Source organism: Melopsittacus undulatus, chromosome 8, assembly GCF_012275295.1.
Source record: "Melopsittacus undulatus isolate bMelUnd1 chromosome 8, bMelUnd1.mat.Z, whole genome shotgun sequence".
NCBI classification, from domain to species: Eukaryota; Metazoa; Chordata; class Aves; order Psittaciformes; family Psittaculidae; genus Melopsittacus; species Melopsittacus undulatus.
In genome coordinates, this window is record NC_047534.1 from 56123303 (window position 1) to 56143823 (window position 20521).

Consider the following 20521-nt stretch of genomic DNA (forward strand, 5'->3'; position numbering starts at 1 on the left):
AGTGCTACTTTCTGTAGACAAAAACCTTGCTGGTACCAAATGTAAGCAAAGTTATTTGCATATATGTGAGTGTGCTTCAAGTGACAGGAAAAGATAGGATTTGTGTTGCTCTTCTCTCCTAATATGTTGCCTGGTTCTTTGATTTGTTTGGTAAAAAAGGAATTAAAGTGGTTTATTATCCTCTGAATTAAAGATACACACACTGCACAGGATTTCTTACAGCTTTCTCTGTTACTGATCGATCTCAATTTTAAATGGAGATTATATATATTGCTGCTGATAATTAAGGCTGAGCATTTAATAACATATTTCCATATGTTTTTAATACAAAAATCAGTCATATGGTAGAAGGCTGTGTGGGTATCATAGACTATTAAACTGACAACCTAAGTCAAGAAAAATACCTACTTTCCCTGCTATTTTTGTCCCCTCAGATAACCTTATATCATATGTATAGAGCAATAACATAGTAAGAGAAGTGTCACAGCGATGGGTAACAAAATATCACCTCCAAATTTGGAGTGTTTTCTTTATCTCCCAGGACCAAAAACAGTGTGTTGTTTGGCAATGAGTAAAAGCATGTAATTATTAATCAGCTATGAAGTAGTTAGGATTTTTCCCAAGATGCTGGACTTAACTTGACACAGCACTTCCTTTTTTTCCTTACGTGTGTGTCTGGTTTGAATACTAGTGTGCAGTGAAGGTTTCATGACCACAAAGTGCAGACCAAGTGCTAAACCAGCTCTGACAGCCATCATTCCTACAAGCAGCAGTGCTTCCCAGAACTGCTGACATTCATGCAGAATTACGGACCCTCAGTTGATGCAGCTCCCTTCTCTTTAATGAAATGGGGTTTCTTTTATGCACAGGGAATATTAGGATGTGTTGCATGGCAGTGGGTGCTGGGTCACTCTGTTCCTGAGTATTTTTCCACTTCTGTGGTCATTTTGTCCCTCAAATCCTTCTCCTGCACAAGCCTTGCTTTTGTTTTCAGTCTCCACTTTTTTCTTCTTTGATCTGTAAGGAGCGCTAAACCTCATTTGTAGCTCTTTCCCCTGCCACAGATTGCCAAATTGAATCCATTTGAACTACCTTCCTGCTCATATCTGTTTTCTGAAAGATTTTCATTGCTGCCTAGATGGTGTATTCTTAAAATTCAGCCCAAGGAACTGGTTTTTCAGGTAGCATTTTTTGGATTATATATTAAAAAATGCATAAGCAATAAATCTCTTTCTGCGATTCACAACAGTGGCAGTGCATACTGCCCTCTGAATCAATTATAGATTTCATCACTCCCACCTAGTACCTGCTTCTGAATTTGTTTTAAGCTCTTATTTTATAAATGTATAAGGGGCATGATAATTTGTCATTTCAATTTTATCTGTCTCCAGAAGTGAGATCTAGCTTAAGTTATTGAAAGTACAAGTGTTTCATTAATAAAAGCACATTTTTTCCCAGCAGCTTGACAAAATTAGGGTCTCCTCCAAACCCATAGCTGGGTTCCAAGCCTTTGTGCTTTGGTATATGTCAGAAAAACTTCAGGATTAGTCCTGAGCAGTATTAAAATTCTTGAGAGATGAATCTCTCAAAGCTTTGTCTTTGGCATGGGGGTGTAACTGTCTTAATGAGGAATTTAATGATATTTTCGCAAAAAATAGCAATCTAAACCCTAAGTGTTAAAAATAGTCCAAAGTTTAGGTAGGTGATATTTCATAATGGCAAGTTCCCCCTTAAGATCCATCAGATAAATGATGCACATATTTCAAGCTGTCTTTGTAGGTGCTTTTTACAGAACAATTTGCAGGCACCTATTGGAAAAGGAGGAAAAGGATAATATAAAAGAAAAAGGTTGACACCACTCCTCCCAGACCTTTTTTTGTTTCCTTCGTTTTTATTTTACACTGGAATAGTGAACTGGCTATCTCTGAGTTTATTCTTAGGATGATGTTTTATAGTAAATGCTTAGGATCAAGCCTTGAGCTGTTTTCATTTTCCATAGTTTTATATCCAGAACTTTGGAAGAAGGGTTTATATCACCAGTGATAGCACATTTTTCATTATTCAAATGAAAGCAGAGTTTATTGGATCCTAAAGGCAAGATCTTCTCACTGATGTTGGTGAGATAACAGCAGAAATTGGTCTGAAAACCCAAGGTTAAAATAATTCGGCATGTATTTTTGTTTATTTGTCTGAGTTATCCATGGTATAATTTGAGAAAGCTGCATTAACTTTTTTTCAGTATTTTAAAAGAGTTTGGGATGAAGGGGGTAAATGTCAGTAGATTTAAGCTTTATCCTGGGAAGGCTGTTAGAAATTATATTCAGAAGCAAAATTACAGGATACATAAATACATTTGTTGAAGAGAAGCATTGGGAGGTCTCAGCATGGCGTTGGAAATGAAGTCTCAGAAATCTGTTGGAGTTCTATGAAGGGCTTGCTGAGCATTTGATCAAGGGAGATTCATAAATTCAGTATACTCAGATCTTCAGAAAATTCTTCTTATGGTCATTTGACATAAACGCTCAAAGAAGCCAAACTGTCCTGAATCAAAAGAAAATTTATATTGTGAGTTTAAAAACTGGAGAAAGGATGGGAATAAAATGACACTTTCAGAGTGGAGAAATTATTATTCGAGTCCCATAGGGAGCTGTGCTGAAACCTAAGTTATTAGATGATATTGGAAGCTGGGGAAGAGAATGAGGTGGATGGATTTACTGATTAGTCATGGCTGTAAAAGTGAAGATTGTGTGTGAAGAATTACAGGAAGAGAATCTCAGTTGCAACACCTGACTCAATGGTAAAGTGGCAGATGAAAGTCAATGCAAGTGGATGTAAAGTAATGCATGTAAGAAAAGATGGTCCTAATTATAGATAGATCAGAATGGGTCTAAAGTAGTTCTCAGGAAAGAAATCTGGAGTTACTGTGGTGGTTTTCTAAAAATATCTATGTAGTAGTGCCAGAAATTCTAGAAGAACACAGAATAAACCAGAAAACACTACTGTGCCATTGTATATCTTCAGTTATAGCTCCAGAGGTGCTGAGAAAGATGGTAAATGTGACCAGAGGGGTGGAATGATGTCTCTATGAGGTATGAGTCAGTAGAGGAGGAGTCTTCTGCTTTGTGGTTAAAATATGATAGAGTCCTAAAACCACTGGTTTAGAGACAGTAAATGTGTAGTCAGGGTTTTCTTTTAATCACAGTATTAGCATTGGAAGCATCAAATGAAATGAAGTAAGATACTGAAGACCCCAGAATAGTTTTTCACACAAGGCATAATTACATTTTGGAATTCCCTGACACAGGAGATTGTGGGTGCCACAGGTTTGCATATGGTGAAAAATCCATTAGTAATGGGAAAAACCTCCATAGCTGCATGTTAATAAAAGTGCTTCTGTCTCGAAGAATCCTGAGCCACAGGCCAGGTATGGGACATTAACAGGAGAACCATTCTACATTGTGTTGTTTTCTTCTTATTAAAAATCCCCTACTTGTTATTGTATAGCATGGTACTGAACCAGATGGACTTCTAGTCTGAAGCTATGTGTTCATGCTTAATTGAAATAGAACAATACTGGTTTGTACCTGAAGATTTGGTCAGAAGGTTTGAGTTAACTCTGTATATTTAATTTCTATAACATAGCAATGACTCAAGAGATAGTGAATGTGTTAAAGTCTTTATACTGAGTTGGGAGAGATAAAATTGTGATGCATAAGTCATAATTTGTATGTAGAAAATGGTATGGATTTGGAAATAAGAAAATACTCTTCTCTGAAGCTATTTTATTCTATTTTGAAAGCAATTCTCTGGGCTCATGTTATTTGCTTGATAAACTCATAAATTGACTATAAAAAGTAAAAATGTAACTTTTGGAACCCATATTTACTTCCCATGGAAGATAGCTACTTCATATCTCCTTTCCTTTTGGTAGTGTATTTAATACAAGGCCACTTCATCTATCATGTGTCAGAAAACTGTGTGAAGTAAAAATCTGAATGATTTCAAACATAATCTTTTGTTCATATATATTTTGATGTAAAACCAACAGCTGCTCCTTAACCTGTCTTTCTAAACATGGTTGAATTCTTTTCTGTGTACTCTGAAAAACCTTACCTTGTTCATGCTGAAAAGTACTCTTTATTTTTATTCCTTGTAACAGTGGCACTCAGCTGATCACTTCAAGTGGGGATACCACAGTGCGGCTATGGGACTTGGCAAAACGTGCCTGCGTTCTGACTTTAGTAGAACATACCCAAGCTGTATGGGACTGCTCGTGGCATTCGTGTGGTGATTTTGTGGCTTCTGCCTCCATGGACAACACAAGCAAAATATGGGATATTAACAGGTATGGAGATTCCTTATTAGCCACTTGACAGCTTTATGTTTTAGCCCAAAGAGGGATACCTAGCATCAATTTGTAGATTTCACTTTAGAAACAGAGATAAATTAAAGGGAGTGGTACAGAAACTTTGATGTGATATACTAGACAAAAGCTTTCCTAAATAGGGAGCTGGGAAGGACTTAATTTAAGATAGATCCAAAAAAGTACTTGCTTTTATTTGGTGTCTGTGATTCTGTGTTGTTTGTTTGCTTTTTAAGGCCAGTTCCTTATGGAACTTCAGTATCTATTTTCAACAAGTCACTGAACAAACATTTAAGTAAGTTTTCTGTACAGTATTTCTAGCTCATGAGTATACAGTACACTTCAAGGTTGGACAAGTGGAAATTTATTCATTATGTATGTTTTGGCAAGGTGACTCCTGATTAATAAATCAGCATATACCTCTTCATTTACTTTATTATCCAGGCAAATGCATTTTTATGAAGGTGCTTCTATAATATTATAATAATGGTATATTCTTGTTTACCAATTAATTATTAGTTCCTCAGCTCTCTTCAGTTATATTTGAGGTGACATATTTTGATTAATGTACACCTTAAAGAAGTCCAAACTGTTCCTTCTAGATTCCTGAATGACGCAAGCATAGTGTGACTGACAGCACTGTACTGTTCTAGGTCTGATTTTTAACAACTGAATGTCATAAGTCCACAGACAAGTCTTCGGTCTCACAGGTGTTTTTCCCTTTCTTTATTATCTAGTCATAGAATTAAAATGGTTAGGATTGGAAAAACCCTTAAGGTCATCTAGTTCCTAATGGATTTTTCCATTTCCACTCAGTCTTTTTCTTCCTTTACATTTGGATGAGGTGAAATACTCCTTCAAGCTTGTTGGCCACTGCAGGGAAAGAAGCTTCTCTGAAAAAGCAAGGGAGACTCTCTTTTTCTGTTCCTTTTGCCTAGACCACTCCCCATTGGTTGCCATTGCAGTGAGGCCTGTAAGCAAGACCTAGAGACCAATTTTAGGAATGTGCTTTTCTGAACCATGAGTGCTGAGGAGTTTTCTTGTACTAGTGAAGTACTTCTCTGATAAGCATGTACGAGTTGAGATTTTTTCAACCTGTTGTAATCCAGCCAGATTTTCTTGAGAGCTAATTAAAACTGTCAGTATCAGATTTGCAGTCTTGCTTTTCAAATCCTGCATTGAGGAAGCATTAAATAGTCATAAAAATGTTGTTTACAAAATGGGGTAAGCAATGTATCCTTTCATGAATTATTCCAGATTATTTTGTCAAAGCTGAGAGCAGCTTCTTAAAGCAAAAGCTTGAAAGAAATACTCAGTTTTTATGAGATCATAGAGAAAGCAGTTAAAGTTTGGCAAAGTTCAAGACAACTGAGAAGTGAGTTTTGTAACAGAAATTGTCAGCCAGTTCTGATAACAGATGATGCATCCACTGTTACTGTCAGTAATAAGAATTAATGGTCAGTGTTTTGCTTAGAAATGAAAGCATCAGACATCTACTGTATTGCCTCTTTACTTAACCTGTTGTAGGATTTTAATACTTTGATTATCCTTTATGGCATATTCATGACCTTTAAGAAATAATACTAAGAATAGTCTTAATTTTATGTCAGAATGCTTTTGCATTTGCATAGACAAAGGTTTTGTTTAGACACTTTAAAATATCTTCTCTACTGAGGAACCTTTTGTAGTCAGAGGAATCAAAGCAAATCTTCATCACCAACCCATGCCTCCCACTCACACTCATTACCAGCTTTCATTTCTACCTTCAGTGTATCTGATGTGCATTTTGCATTTGAAAATAAGAGAGTAAGGAGCAGAGCCATGATGTGAAAAGCTGGTTATCAGCATGTAATTATTGAAACCTTTAGACGTGAAAAAGTCTCAGTGGCTAAAGGGAGCAGGAGGTGGCACAAAAACATGGCACAGTGTGCTTAAAATAGGAGTATTCAGAGTATGAAATAAAAAAGCCTCACTTGGAGTTCTCACTGATGGACTTTCAGTCTGTTCACAATAAAAGCCCATGTACTCATGTAAATGACATTACCTGAGTTCAAAATACCATTGAGCTCTGTTTAGCTAGTCTAGATAAGTTTGTAAGATGTGCTGTAGAAGGTATGTGGTGTGTGCACTTAGCATAAAGTTTTTTCAATTGAAAAATGAGATCCTCTCGAAGACCTTCTGTAAAAAGGGATTTGATGGTGACAGGGCATAGCTGTTTCAAGCTTAAGACATCCCACCAAAAGATCTGATTCTGCAGAAAAGGCAGCTGTGATTGATCCTTATGCTCACGTTGGCTAATTCGAGTGAAAAATCAACCTGTGCAGAATATGTGATGAGATGTGGAAATAAAGAAAAGCTATTGACAGATTGATAAGGCTGGTAGTTTCCAGTTTGGATTGTTAATTTGTTGATGCTTATATACAGCAATGCTTTACCTGTAAAGAACCTGCAGTGTATTTTGGCTTGGCAGTACTACTTGCCAAACTAATCGGCTGAGTATCGCCTGTGCATTCGTTACATACCTGGCATTCACTGATATGAGTGAAGCCAGCTGTGCTGGGTACCATATAAATGTGTAACTTCCTTCAAACTCCCTTGCAGTGTGGTTTGTATAACAAAATGGGCAGGTGGAGAAGGCTTTCCACAAGGGTTTGCAATCCTTAGAAAGTTTGTTTTCTTCCCATCCTCACAGAGTATGTGTTTATCTAGTTCTCATCTTTAGAGTTCTCCTTCTCAGGAACCTGCCAATTGACACAATCTCTGAACAGTGACAGAGCAGGTGACATACTTGTGGTAGGATGATAGTCAGTGATCACAGTTTTTGTGTTTAATCTAGTGATTTATTCTTTCCACTAATAAGGAATTAACTTTTTATAAATGAGAGCTGTCTTTCTTCCTTAATATTACATATTTGGATGGATGCCTGCTTTTAAATTGAAAGGTTTTGGAAAGCAGGATACTGGGGGGAAGGTAAAGAAAGAAAGCAAGATGCAAACCAAAACTATCACTGCCACCTTTCTTAAAAAGGTATGTTGTAAATAAATGCTGCGAATATAAATACATTTCTGTGACAGATGGCAGTTGGCTTTTATATCCAGGTTTTGAAAAGTTGCTTTTATATATTAGAAATACACTTTTTTTCTGTCTAGAAACATAGCTTTTGAAATACCTAAGACAGAGTTCTCTGTGGTTGAAGACTTGGGGAGGCCCTTGGCTCTCTTTTAGCACCAAAAACCAGGTTGCAGCTTTCACAATCATCAAATCCATATTGAAGTCCAAAGAATATAAGGTGCAACGTCTCTTAAATAGGAAAAGATTTACAACAGTTTTAATAAATTTTATAATTCTTTGCCAATGATAAGAAAATTAAGCTGCTAATTGTTTGAGTTTTGTTTTATTAGAAAGTGAAACCACTGCCGACTCCTTTTTTATTTGCAATGGATATTAGTCACAAGCATTTTTCTTTTGGTACGTTGGAAGTTTCTGTCATATATCTAGCCACAAATGACATTCCTACCAGGATAATAATGTGAGGTAGCTTGTAGTTAACAATGTTATTCTTCCATGTAAAGATATGATCTAAGTTTAAAAAACAGAAACCAAACAAACAGACAAAAATCCAGACACCTTCCTTCCTCCCTGAAGACACAGACACATGCTGAGATGCAGATATAATCCAAGTTACTGGAGGATTTGAGAGAGTCTGAGTTCTGGTGTTGAAACTTCTTGATGCTTTCTGCTGGGAGACTTGGCTGCTTTGAAAGGAAATGAAAAAGAGAATGGCATAACTTGAGAAGGGAGAAAGATAACTAATGTACCTGCCATGTGTAGAAAAATAAACCCACAGTACCAGCAAAGCACTGGTATATCTGCTGTCTTCAAAGTGATCCTACTTTCTTCATGACTGTAGAAAGCAACTTGAACATGAAGTGAGGGAAGAAAGGAAGAGGCTGTAATTTGTGAACAGGTTTTTATTCAGCAACATAGCTCAGATTGGAAATATGTAGCCAGCCATATTAATAGATTGGCAAACAGTTCCAGGATTGTTTTCTCAGGCCATAAATTCAGGCCTGTCAGAGTTATTTTGGCAGGATTAATTTCAATTATCCAACTGTAAATATCGTTGGAGATTTACAGCCTGATCTCTGATACGCAAATCAAACTGAACATCATATATCTCATGTAAACACAGGCAGCTACTTAATTTTGCAAACATATGCTAGGACTGTATGATAAATGCAAAGACTGTTATTTATGCTTTAAGCTTGACAAATTATTTGCAGAACATTCAGGGTAATTTTTTTCTCCAGTTTATCCATTATGTAGTCTTTGGACCTCTTCTCCATTTTCCTCTGGTTTCTTTCAGCAGTGTGAAATAAGGCAGGATTAGGCCACAGAGAAATGCAGCTCTGTATTGTCCTGCAGCAGACCTCAGGATAAATAAATGCTTGCAGATGGGTGCTGTTGCTGCTTTCTGTTTGCTGTTTTTCACTTCATCACTTCTTTTCATTTAACACAGTATTTTTTTTTTTACCTGCCTAAAATTTCTGCCATAATCAAAATTTTAGTTTTAAATTATAAAAAATGTAATTGTTTACATCAGTTCTCTGTCATTCAATTGGTGCATTTGTTCAGGGGCAACTTACAAAAGTAACTAATCCACCATGATCCTGTACAATCACTAATAGAGCAGCTTGATACTACCTAGAATGGATTGTTCACCCACTAATAGGGAAGGTGAGCTGGGATTAGACCGTCGTGAGACAGGTTAGTTTAACCCTACTGATGTGTTGTTGCACTAGTAATCCTGCTCAGTATGAGAGGAACCACAGGTTCAGACCCCTGGTGTGTGCACTTGGCTGAGGAGCCACTGGCACAAGGCTACCATCTGTGGGCTTATGACTGAGTGCCTCTAAGTCAGAGTCAGAATCCAACCTAGGTGTTTGATGTTGTGCTGTTGTGACATTGGTCGCTTGAGATTGACCCAGGAGATTACAGTCTTGTTCAGAAAGTGTGGGTAAAGCCCTTCCCAAATGCGAAGCCAGGCCATCTTCAAACTGGCCTTCAGGCAACCATCCTAGGAGAAGCAAAACTCTAACTTCAAACCTGGGCAGATGGAGCTCGTCTAGCCTTGTATGGTCTTCCATCTAAGAGAAGGACATTCTAATCAAACCTACCACCTGAGGGCTTTGCTGTCTTGATAAGCCTCAGGTGTAAAGGGTGTGGCTAACTCCACACATGCTGTGCCTCACCTAAATAATCCACTGTGCGGGCTCAAAGGTTTTACTCACACTTGCAAAGCCCTGTAGCGACAGGCGAGGGACAAAACAGCGGGTGATAAGGTTCACTGGAAGCTGCAGGTCCAGCCTTGCATGTGGGCTGTTCAGGACAATGGTCACTCAAGATTGACCCAGGAGATGACAGTCTTGTTCAGAAACATCCTAAATGACCAGGCAGCCTTGCCATATTTGCCTATCCCACATTGCCCTTAGTCATCATGCTTGTAGTAAGCGTGGGTAAAGCCTTTCCCAAATCTTCCTTTGCGCAGTCAAGCCATCAATACATAGCTATACTTGTTTCCAGATACACACAAAAATAGTTGTTGACACCTTTTGTTTTTCTACAAGAGCAGGAATTCACATCTTTACCTAGTGTCACATGTATGTGACATAAATTAATTCCCAGTTTATTTAAATAATTTCTCCTTTCGTTCTTAAGCCTACTTTAGGGTTCTTCTGTTACAACTTCTCTACTTAATAACTGCTGATTATAGTTTTCTTTCTCCTCTTAAAAAGCATTTTATTTGGGGAACTTTGGGGCTAGCATACATTTTAAAGATACCATGCAATGATGATACTGCACATTTTTTATTGTTGGCGCATCTTGACAGCATGCTGTGTATGACATGATTGATTTTAAACTGCTATTATAGTTTTGGTTGGATTTGGGATTCTTTGCTTTGGTCTCAGTAAGTTACTTATTGGTGCTTGAATTACCAAGTCAACTAGTCAAACCAGTTACTTCATAGTATCAGAGTAATGTGAAAAGGCACAGTTTAGGCTAACTTCTCCTGACATCTTTTACATTCATACTCTGTTTCTTTTTCTTCCTTTTTCCTCAGGCAATAGACAGCTTTAAAATTATGTATTTACTATCAGATTTGTAGTTATTTCTCACCTCACAAATGTATCCATATCAGGACTCTATAAAATCTCATTTGCAGAAACTCATAAGGTTTGTCTAGTTTCAGAATGGAGTCATACTTCCACATTCTGAATGAGAATGAGGGTGTGTAACCAGTCCTTGTCAAATACCCCTTTTCAGATGACACTTATGTGACTCACTTTTTCAGTGGGACAGAAGCCACAAGCTCTTCTGGCCAGATACCATGTTTAATTGATTCCAGTAAAAGTGAGGCTATTCTATATTCAGAGAAGACAAATGTCCTCCAGGAAATTAGAAGGCAGGTAGAAGAACTCAGAGGAAATGTGGAAGGACCATCTTTGGGTAGTTTGTAATGTCTGTCCTGACAGCACATCAGGAAATGCTTGCCATTTTGATGAAGGAGAACTCCCTTCTGAATCCTCTGAGGAGCACTGGAGAGACAACCTGCTATTAATCCCTCAAATCAAAATGAGACCTATGCCCAAGCCTCCAAATTTATAATTGTGCTTGAGTTCTATAACACATTTTTCAGGACCAAGAAAGTCTAAAACCTAGTTATTATAATTCCCAGAGAGCCAATTGTAAAAATCAATTTGAAGATGTGAATTATGAGGGTAAAAAATGATATCCAAAGCAGAGCTGTTCAGTTAAGGGAAAAATACGGCTTAATCTTCATAATACTGGAAAAGATGAATCTTGAAGTAGAAAACTTAATCAAGAAGTGTAGCTTGAACTCCATATTGTAAACTTATTTAAGTCACATTACAGAGTTAGTACAATACAACAGACATTAAGCATGAGAAATGTTTAATATAGTCATATATTTGCAGCTCAAAACAACCAGACAAGTCTTCACCTAAATCCCATGGAATGCCTAAACTGTAGAAGTGGTACAATTGTTTACATTTGGTGGAACTAAGCAAAGAGGTGAAGTGCTTTGCTGGAGGCCATACAGGAAGTTACTGCTGAAGTCATCATTACAAACCTGATTTTCCATTCCTTGGTAACATTAAAAAAATGACAAAATGAATTGTCCTCAGATTTTCCTACCAGCTGAGAAGAAAGAAAATTGGAATTGGATTTTCAGTAGTAATATAGATTCATGAGAAACATGTGTTTATATGGTTATTATTTCTCTGTCACTTATAGGATCCAGCAATAAAGCAATGTTGGAGTTGTCTGCAGTTGCATAGCAATGTTCAAAGCACACATTAAAAGCATATGCTGGTAGCAATATTGCAAAGACTGTCAGTCTTCACACTTTGTAACATAAACTAATCACCACTTGGGACACAGTAGAGACATGTCTCTATGGAATTACACTGCTAAACATGACAGGAATTGTGTAGCTTCTGCTGAAATGTTTATGTTGGTGGTTGTTGGCTACAGGTCTGGATAAATCAATGTTCTCTGTTTTTCACTGCAACTGTCTGTGGCAATTTAGCTTGTACATAAGAAGCATATGTGAATGTAGTTAAACTGAAAATACTTTTTTAAATATAAAAATATTTTGACTTTTTTTTCCTAAAGTGTTGAAAGGACAGAAATGAAAATGAGAAGCAGAAATGAGGGCTTTGCTTTCTGCTTTCTGCTTTCTGCTACTACTCTTGAAATGTGCAGCACTGGTTTTGATTAAGGGGGAGAGGGAATCAAAATACCACTTTTTTTTAAAACTAGGGGGTAGAGAATGGAGCTGCTTCCTAAAATGTCTGAGTTCTCAGCTCTGCAAATGTTTCTAGTATACCTGAGCTCTGCCATCAGTTACCTATATGAGATTTCCATCTTTTATGGTAAGATAGCAGAGAAAGTTGCATTTGATTTGCATAAAAAGATGTACCCTTTTCTCATCTCACCTGTTCCTTGCTTCCATTATGTCAGCATCCAATATGGCTTGGAAAAACTTATTAGATGCTGTTGATTGAGTAGTTTTATGTTCCAGTTGCCCTCTGTCAGCCCAGGGATGCACAGATTTGCTGAATTATATGTAGCTGGCTGAGAAATTCCTGTTGGACAGCAGAATGCTTTATTTGTTTGAAGTTCTAAGGTAATGTGATATTCTGTAAGTTGAAAACCTTTCTACTTGGTTTACCTTATTTGTCAAAATGCTTCCTAGGTTAGTTCAGGAGCAGGATGAATTATGAAGCTGGTACTTAGGCTTCCTTTCATCAAATCCTAACCAAAACAGCTGGGAAGTCTGGAAAACTTAGTCCACTTTAGATTGTTTATACTGTAGGGTGGGCTCAGTTGGGGTTTTACTCTCTTTGACAATGTGTAAGTTGAATTCCTTGTCTGATTTGCAAGAGTGCAGGTATTGTAACTATGCCTTCTGCAAAATGTTGTTAAGATCTTGACAAGGTGTTTCCACTGGCATACATTCAGTATTCAAATGCAGAGGGTCAGCACTGCAGACATTCTGCACATTTTAAGTTAGTACAGTTTTTCACTACATATCCAGGCTCATTATCCAGTTGTTTTCTTTCTCCTTCATGCTACATTCACTCTTCACCCAACCTGTTTTCCTAGAAATACTGTCTCACAGTATCTCAACCAAAACAAAAGTTAATTGTACCAACAGAGTAATTCATACAGCAGTGAAAGCTGTCAGATATTATTACAGAATTCAGTGCAGACAACAGTTCATTAAAATGATGGATTTCAATCATCACAACCATATCCTGTCAATACCAGTTAGTGCAAATATTACACATACAGTCTGTGATACGTGTTAAAGTGGAGTGCTGTTACCCAAAATCACAGTGTGCTGCAACACAAGTAGTTGTAGATTGTTTCCCTGTTTGTATCTCCAGGGAATTTACAAGAACAGGAACGTATCTTACTATTCATAAGCAGCAGTACTTTGATAGAAATATTCACCTGAATATTGAACTTTTTAGCTGATAATGCCTTCTAGTTTGAAATTATATGAGTCAGTCATTTGATTTCAAAACGAAACTCTGCTGTGATGGATGTCTTTATGCATATAAATTCCTGTTGTTTAAATTCTTATCCTCTGGCTCCACGACAGTCTTCAGAGATGTGTGTACGAGGGGTTTGGTTTTAAATTTGTGATTTTTTTTTCACACCCCTCCCCCCTCCATTCTTTAAAAAAGAATGTAAGGGTTCAGACTTTACACAAAATCTTGTCATATTATTTTCTCTCCCAAATGTTGGAACTGTAGTTGTGTACCGTCTGTATCCTGTTCAAGCAAACTACATTCATCTCTGATTAGCCTCAGCTGGAATATGAACACAAGTTACATCTTAATCCTTAGACAATGACTTCCATGTACAGGAAGAGTCTTCTGGTTCTTTTCTTGCAGTTGGAGGACACTGAATTGTGTTTGTACCTTCTTAAAATGTGAATCAATATTGCTTTTAGCCCAACAGTGATGGTTTTCAACATTTGTGGCTCATTTCTGCTCTAAATCTTAAATTTCTGTTTCCTTTTCCATTTCTTAAATTAGTCCTACTGTTTAGTACATAGGACATAAAAGACAGTTTCTTTGGTACACTGTGTGGGTTTTTCTTTGAGCCAGATCTCAGGATCTGTAGAGTAGACTTTGAAAGCTTTAAAGCTTATGTCCACACAATACAAATGGTTAAATCTTTGAACTGCTTACATAGCCAGTCTGGCCCTTATCATGAAAACAGGTGAAGATCAGAATGAAGAAAACAAAAGTGTTGGAAATTTCCCTTCTGTACTTCCAGTACTCAGCATAAGTTTTCTGATGTGAATTGAGATACATCAGGCAGAAATCTCTTTCTAGACTGGCCAGCATATTTCCCAGCTAGGAATCAGTTCAGCATCTGAAAGGCAATATTTATGCACGTATTTACTGAACTCAGAGCCTGCAAAAGTATGTGTATCTGTGGGAAACCTATTAAATATGTATTGGAATTATCCAGTTGATGCAAACCCAATGAATTTCTTTATATTTTAGTATCTCTTTCAAACATATTTCTGTCACCAAAACAAAAATTCTAGATAATGGAGTCTTAACATTGGGACTGCAGTAAAATGTCAACAAAATTTGTGAATTATTTAATACAGAACAGTCATGAACCATTTCTATTGCAGAAAGGGCATGCCAGTTAGCTGCACAGTGGGAACATAGTTGAAGTTATACTCTGAAGTTCTAACAAAATCATAAAAAACACCAAACTATATGGGATCTTCTGCAGATGTGGGATGTCCTGCAGATTCAAAAGCCCTTTTCATAGTATTTTTAATATCAGACTTTGTTTCATAGTCATGTAGACTGAACTGTGTTTGGAGGTTTATAATAAAAATAAGGGCTTGGGGAGGTAGCTGCTAAGTAAGTGTGCAGTTAGCAGCTAGCAATACGGGCTGCCCAAAACCTGATTCTGAGTGCATGAACCTTTTAAGTCACCCTTATCAGCTTTGGCTTGACAGTACTTTGATTGCATATTCAGCACCTACAACTACAGTACAAACTAAGCTTTGCTATGTGCAACTGAACACGGTAGTGATTTGATGGAGATGTACTTACCAACACGATAAGATGGCACAACTACTAGAATTACAGTGCCAGTACTAAAATTGTGGTGTATACCCTGAAGCATGCAGTCCTCTGGTGTCAAGCACTGAAAACTTGCACACTATTAGGAATGGATGAGGTGTCCCAAACTATTGTGATTTTTCATTAGGCTGAGGCCAGATTCTTCGCAAAGGGACTGAGAAGTACACTCCTCAAAGTTATGTTGGTCAAATCTGTCTATATTGAAAACAGTTGGGTGCTGTTTCCAGTTGTGCTTAAGAGTGAATAATTTGCTGATGAAATTTAAGTATTTTAAGTTCGTTACTAAAAAAAGCCAAGGGCTCTCTCCCTTTGAGAAGGGGGATATATGTTAAGATCCATAAAAGGAGGAAACTAAGCCAGTATTCTTGTATTTTGCGCATGTATTTCAAGTTAGCTTTTCCTCCAGCCCTTTTCTAGGGGAGAAGGCTTCTATGTGGGATGAGTGGGGGCAATATAAAGAGAAGTGTGTAATATAAAGATGGGCTTCTAAGAAGAAAGCAGCAAAGCAGAGTGGTAGAGGTAGCCTTGGGAATTTAGGCCTTCACATTCTTTGTTTTAGTAGTTTTCCTGCTGAAAACAGCCAGTCCCATAGTTTGCTGCAATGTTCAGAATAAAAAACACCAGCACCTGTAGCTTAAATCACTAGGCCTCTACTCCAACAGCTGCTTATTAGAGAACCTAGAATGATATTGTTTTTGTTGTGGCTCTGTGTCTAAGAGCACAGCAAATCCATTATTCATAATATCTTCCCAAGTTCACAAAGCCATTGAATAGTGCTGCGTATCTCCTTAAAGCTGCCACCCACTCAAATCCATTTTATTTGGACAAATAAAGAAACTCTGCACTGCAGAAAACCAATTTGAAAAGACACTGAAATTCATTTTCCTCACTTAAATATTAAAGTGCTTATATTTACTGCATTTCAGCTTTGTTGTACTGTTTTCAAAAATGACTTGCTCTTTTAATCAGTCTAAAGGAATGTCAGTAAATTTAAAATGGAGAAGAAAATATATGAGAGTAGTAATGCTTTTTATGCAGTGAATCTGCATGCTCTAGATTAAACTCATCCATTAATATGTAAATGCATATTATTTTACAATACCACAGTACTGACCCAAGCTCTCATGGTTCTCTGCACTATTCCTTTATATATATACAAATCTAATAGTTTTTTATTTTAAAAGTAAGGACTGGAATTCCTGGTTTGCAGTACAGTAATTGATAAAGAGATGCCTTGTTCACTTGTCACTGCATTTTTAGTTTGAGACTGTAGGTTTTTCTATATCTTACTTTGTTGATAAAGGCATTTCCTGTATCAGAACACAGTAAGGTAACTGGTAGAGTAATCATGGTGTGTGTATAGTTTTGATGCCTTCTGCATTTGTATGTGATGTTCAAGGAACACAGCTTGCAGATGGCCCTTTGCATGTGCATTGAACAGTGTAAGTTACCTGTGTTGTTTACGTGAGTCTTCCTGACTATGGGCTGGGACTAAACTATAGAGATACCAGTCTAATCTCACATAAAAGAAAAGAATTAAGAGGTTGGTGAAATTAAATTGTGAAGTACTGGTACTGCTTTCTCCATTTATTTCTCTATAGAATTTAATGACTGTAAAGCTAGAGCACCAAATGGTGGAAATTTTGTTGGGTTTTTTGTTTGGCTTTTTGCTGGGAGTGAGTGTGGGGGCTCGTAGCTGAATAAAGTCAGGTTTATAAAAACACTATGGGTGAAGTTCAGTTCTTGGGATTCATTCTGCTGGTCTCCTATCTAGTTCTTGTTTCAGTTTTTCCCTTTTGTTGGTAGTTTTACAACAGCTGATTTTTTGTTTGGAAGGCAGGCAAGAATTTTGTTTTAGAAACAGTGACAACCTGGGTCATCCTTCATGCAGCTTCATGTTGATTCTTAGAAAACAGGAGCCCTGAGAGTCACTTATTCTTCTTCAGTGAGACAACTTTTCTCCTTGCCAGCTTCTGCCTAATTCTGGAAAGTCACTTAGCAGAGTTCTTATCTAAGCAGATGTTAGAGGATGGGCTCCCTTAATATGAATCAAGAGCTGGATCTTTAACAAGTGATGGTTGAAAATCTGTTGGAGTAGGCATATTGTGCTTGTCATGTACAGGTCTGTTGGTTATCAGCTCCTATTAAGGACTGCATATTTAGGCCCCCAAAAGCTATATGAATCTGAGACTCTGCATTGTCAGGGAAGTTTGGAAATCTCATCCTAAATGTACAAGGTTGTAGAGAATATGGCGTGGTAGATCTCTATGGGATGAACTCAGAATAGGCTTTGGCAAGATATTTTGGACTTCAGTGTTGCAGGAGTAGCATTTGTTAAAATGTGCTGTTATAGATTGTTACAGACTTAAAATCCTATAAAAAGCAATTACATATTCCATTCTTCAGTGACTTTTCAGACAAAAATAGATCATATCAGCCTCACAGTAAGATACCAGGATTCCATCTGAAATGTGTATTCCAGTGGAGCGTAATAAGTTTGTCTTGTCTTCTGGTGTAAAGAGGTTTCAAATTTTGCTTTTCATTGTGACATTCCTCATTTTCAGTGTTATGTGTGACCAGTCAGTATTTGTGCATATAATGCCATATTCTTTATCTTAATGTAATCAAGTAAAAGAGTGAAATGGTGAAAAAGAAAGAAATGACAGAGAAATTCTTTCGAGTGCTTGAAACAACATAAAGGAAAGCTGGATATTGAATTTAGGGGGCTCACATTTTCCCCAGTAGTTGAACAGCAGAAGCCTAAAACAGTACAAACCCCTATTTGAATAGAGCAGTTCTAACAAAAGTACTAATATATACACACAAAATTAAACCACTTGGCAGAGATGGATCAAAATACATGTATACTGTTATCCTTCAGATTCAACAGTAGTAAAGTTCTTGGATTAATTGAGACATCTGGATTTAGTTGCTGAGGGTGAGCCAGAAAAGGCAGAAATTCTACCTGTAAAGGTTTTGTATTAAAAAGAAGAGGGAGGAGGGAGGGCAAGAATAATAAAGCCGTGGCAGGTTCCATACTGCCTGCAGAAACAGGCCATCAGTTCAGTGCTGATGTCAGCTGATATGATAATTGAGGATAACCCAGTGGCACCAGGGAGCAAGGCTTTGCTTATTTGTCTGCAGAAGTGCTGAGCAGAAAACGTGCTCGTACTAGTTCTGCAGTGTTTAATGTCAGCTTAAGTGGTTTATATCTATTTTATTATTACTGAGATTGTGCTTATCTGATTATGTAGTACCCAGATGCCTTGAGGGAGTAGGGAATAATTGTTTAATAAAATAAGACTATGGTTTTCAATAGATGATTTCAGGTGCTCCTGTCTTTAACTGTCCAACACCAACAAAAAAAATCCCTGAAGGAAGCTTTATTTGCAGAAAGTGCTGAGCAAGGGTTAGAGTCCAAAAATAATATAAGCATCACCATGTACCTTTCTGAACCTGAGTGCTCCTTGCCCTTGACTGATGTCAGTAATTCTGGGATAGATGATTTTGCTTTCTGTATGTTACAAGGAAGACCCAGGCATCTTAGAAAAAGAGAAGATTGTGTTCTAGTTCCTGCCCTAAGGACCCAAATGGCACTTTATTCAATAACTATGGAATAGAAGAGCTGACCTTGGAGGGGGACAGTTTCAGATGTTGTCTTTCTGAGTGCTGTGACCATTGGTCTGCAGAAGCTTTTTTTCTTCAGCTGACTACATTTATTATCTGCAGATAGCCAGACTCGATAAAAAAGAAAGTTATAGCCATGAACAGATGGTTTAATACATGGGGATTGACCTTCCTGAGGCAGAAGGAAGAAATAAACCTAGATTTTGAAATATGATGAAGGAATCTAAGGTGTGCACTCCTGTGTCATCTTAGGATGTCATGTTAGGAGTGAGTACCAATACAGTTTATGTGGGGTCCAAATCACATGGACGTACGTTCTAGAAATGCCTACTAAGTTTCTTAGAGTAGTGTTTAACAAGTTCATTGTTTCTGACTGAGGTCAAGGGTGAGAGATAGATTACAAATTGCTAAGTATTCTCAGGATAAAAATACTTTTTACCATTCCCAGACATGGGCCTTTTGTGATACAAGCAAGGTTCTGTATATGACTGAGATGCGCTCTGAAAAGGGAGCTTATTAAGATCTAGATTCTGGATGTGAGTGCCTGAATCTCATTCCTGTGCCACGACTTTCAAAGTCATTTTTATTGACCTGATTCTAACCTTGGCCCTTTTCAAATGAAAAAGAATCCAAAGTTGAAGCATAAAAAACTACATCTGACTTCTGAAAAATCTGGATCGTAAGTAACATGCTTCTGTTCAAACTCAAGTAGCTGAAATAAATTACCAAAGTTGATTTGGAGCCCAATTTCAGTGCAAAGTGAGCTTTTGCAACAGCTGTTGCTATGAGCCTGAAAAGAGCCTGGTGCTGCCAACAATTAGGTGTTGACTAGTGAGATTGTAAAGATACCTTGACAAGGTACAGAGTTCAACTGAGCCTACATAGTAAAAGGTAATGAATACTATATTACCATCTGGTATGAAAATATATGTGTTATATTGCAAAACTTTTAGTCTCAGCACTTGTCCGCTTGGAACCCACTGAAATGTTATAACAGTATTCCTTGCCTCCTGAAGACAGACCTGGCAACTGCAACCCTCTTTCTGTTAGGGTGGACGTGATGTGCTGCTGAGGTGTTCAGGCTTCTCTGGCCTCCCTTACTGCTGTGACTCAGTCGAGAACAGCTACACAGGAAAAAATGGTTGTTTCAATTCACAGTGATCACTTGTTGGTGTCTCTGAGACAGCTACAAGACTACTGATTTCTGTTGCTATTTTAAAGCTATGTTTGTTAAAGTGATGTGTCTTCTGGTCCTGGTTCAGCTGAACATTTAGGTAAATACTTACATTTGAAGATGTGCTAAGTTCCAGCACATCTGTAGTATCTGTAAAGGATTCTACAGCATCACTATATTGCTTTAGAAATCAGTCTCCTCTTGTGATTGTGGGTACTGTTGTTTTTTTACAGTGACACTTACTTGAGGTGCACACTGTGGTTACATAGGTTTAATTAGATTCAAAATCATACATTAACAGTAAAGGTTAGAACTAAAATACTTCATTCCTAAGAGATCTTTTGCTTTATTGTTTTATTTTTCCTTTTTATAAAAATTAAGCTTCACATCAAAACCTCTTTATCAGGAAACAAAAATAATACAAATAATAATACTTCTTACATAACACTTGTTCAAAGAAGTGTATGATGTTAAGAGGCTAAATCTTAAGTATAATCATGAGCAGATTCATTATTCATGTTTCAGGCCAGCAAAAAAAGAGGTAGATTATTGGCATACACTGTCAGTTTTTCACACCTTCTACTGAAAGCCAAAATAGAAGAATATTAATTCAGTAATTTGCAATTTCCATAAGAGTACATATCAAGCTAT

General features: G+C 37.3%; 1 protein-coding gene across 1 annotated transcript in view; it reads left to right on the forward strand.

The window, feature by feature from the left end:
- Positions 1-20521, forward strand: part of SPAG16 (sperm associated antigen 16) — a 387730-nt gene that overhangs the window by 206922 nt on the left and 160287 nt on the right. The window contains exon 13 of the mRNA XM_034065775.1: positions 4160-4345. Coding sequence (XP_033921666.1) covers positions 4160-4345 — 186 coding nt within the window. The remainder of the gene's footprint in view (positions 1-4159; positions 4346-20521) is intronic.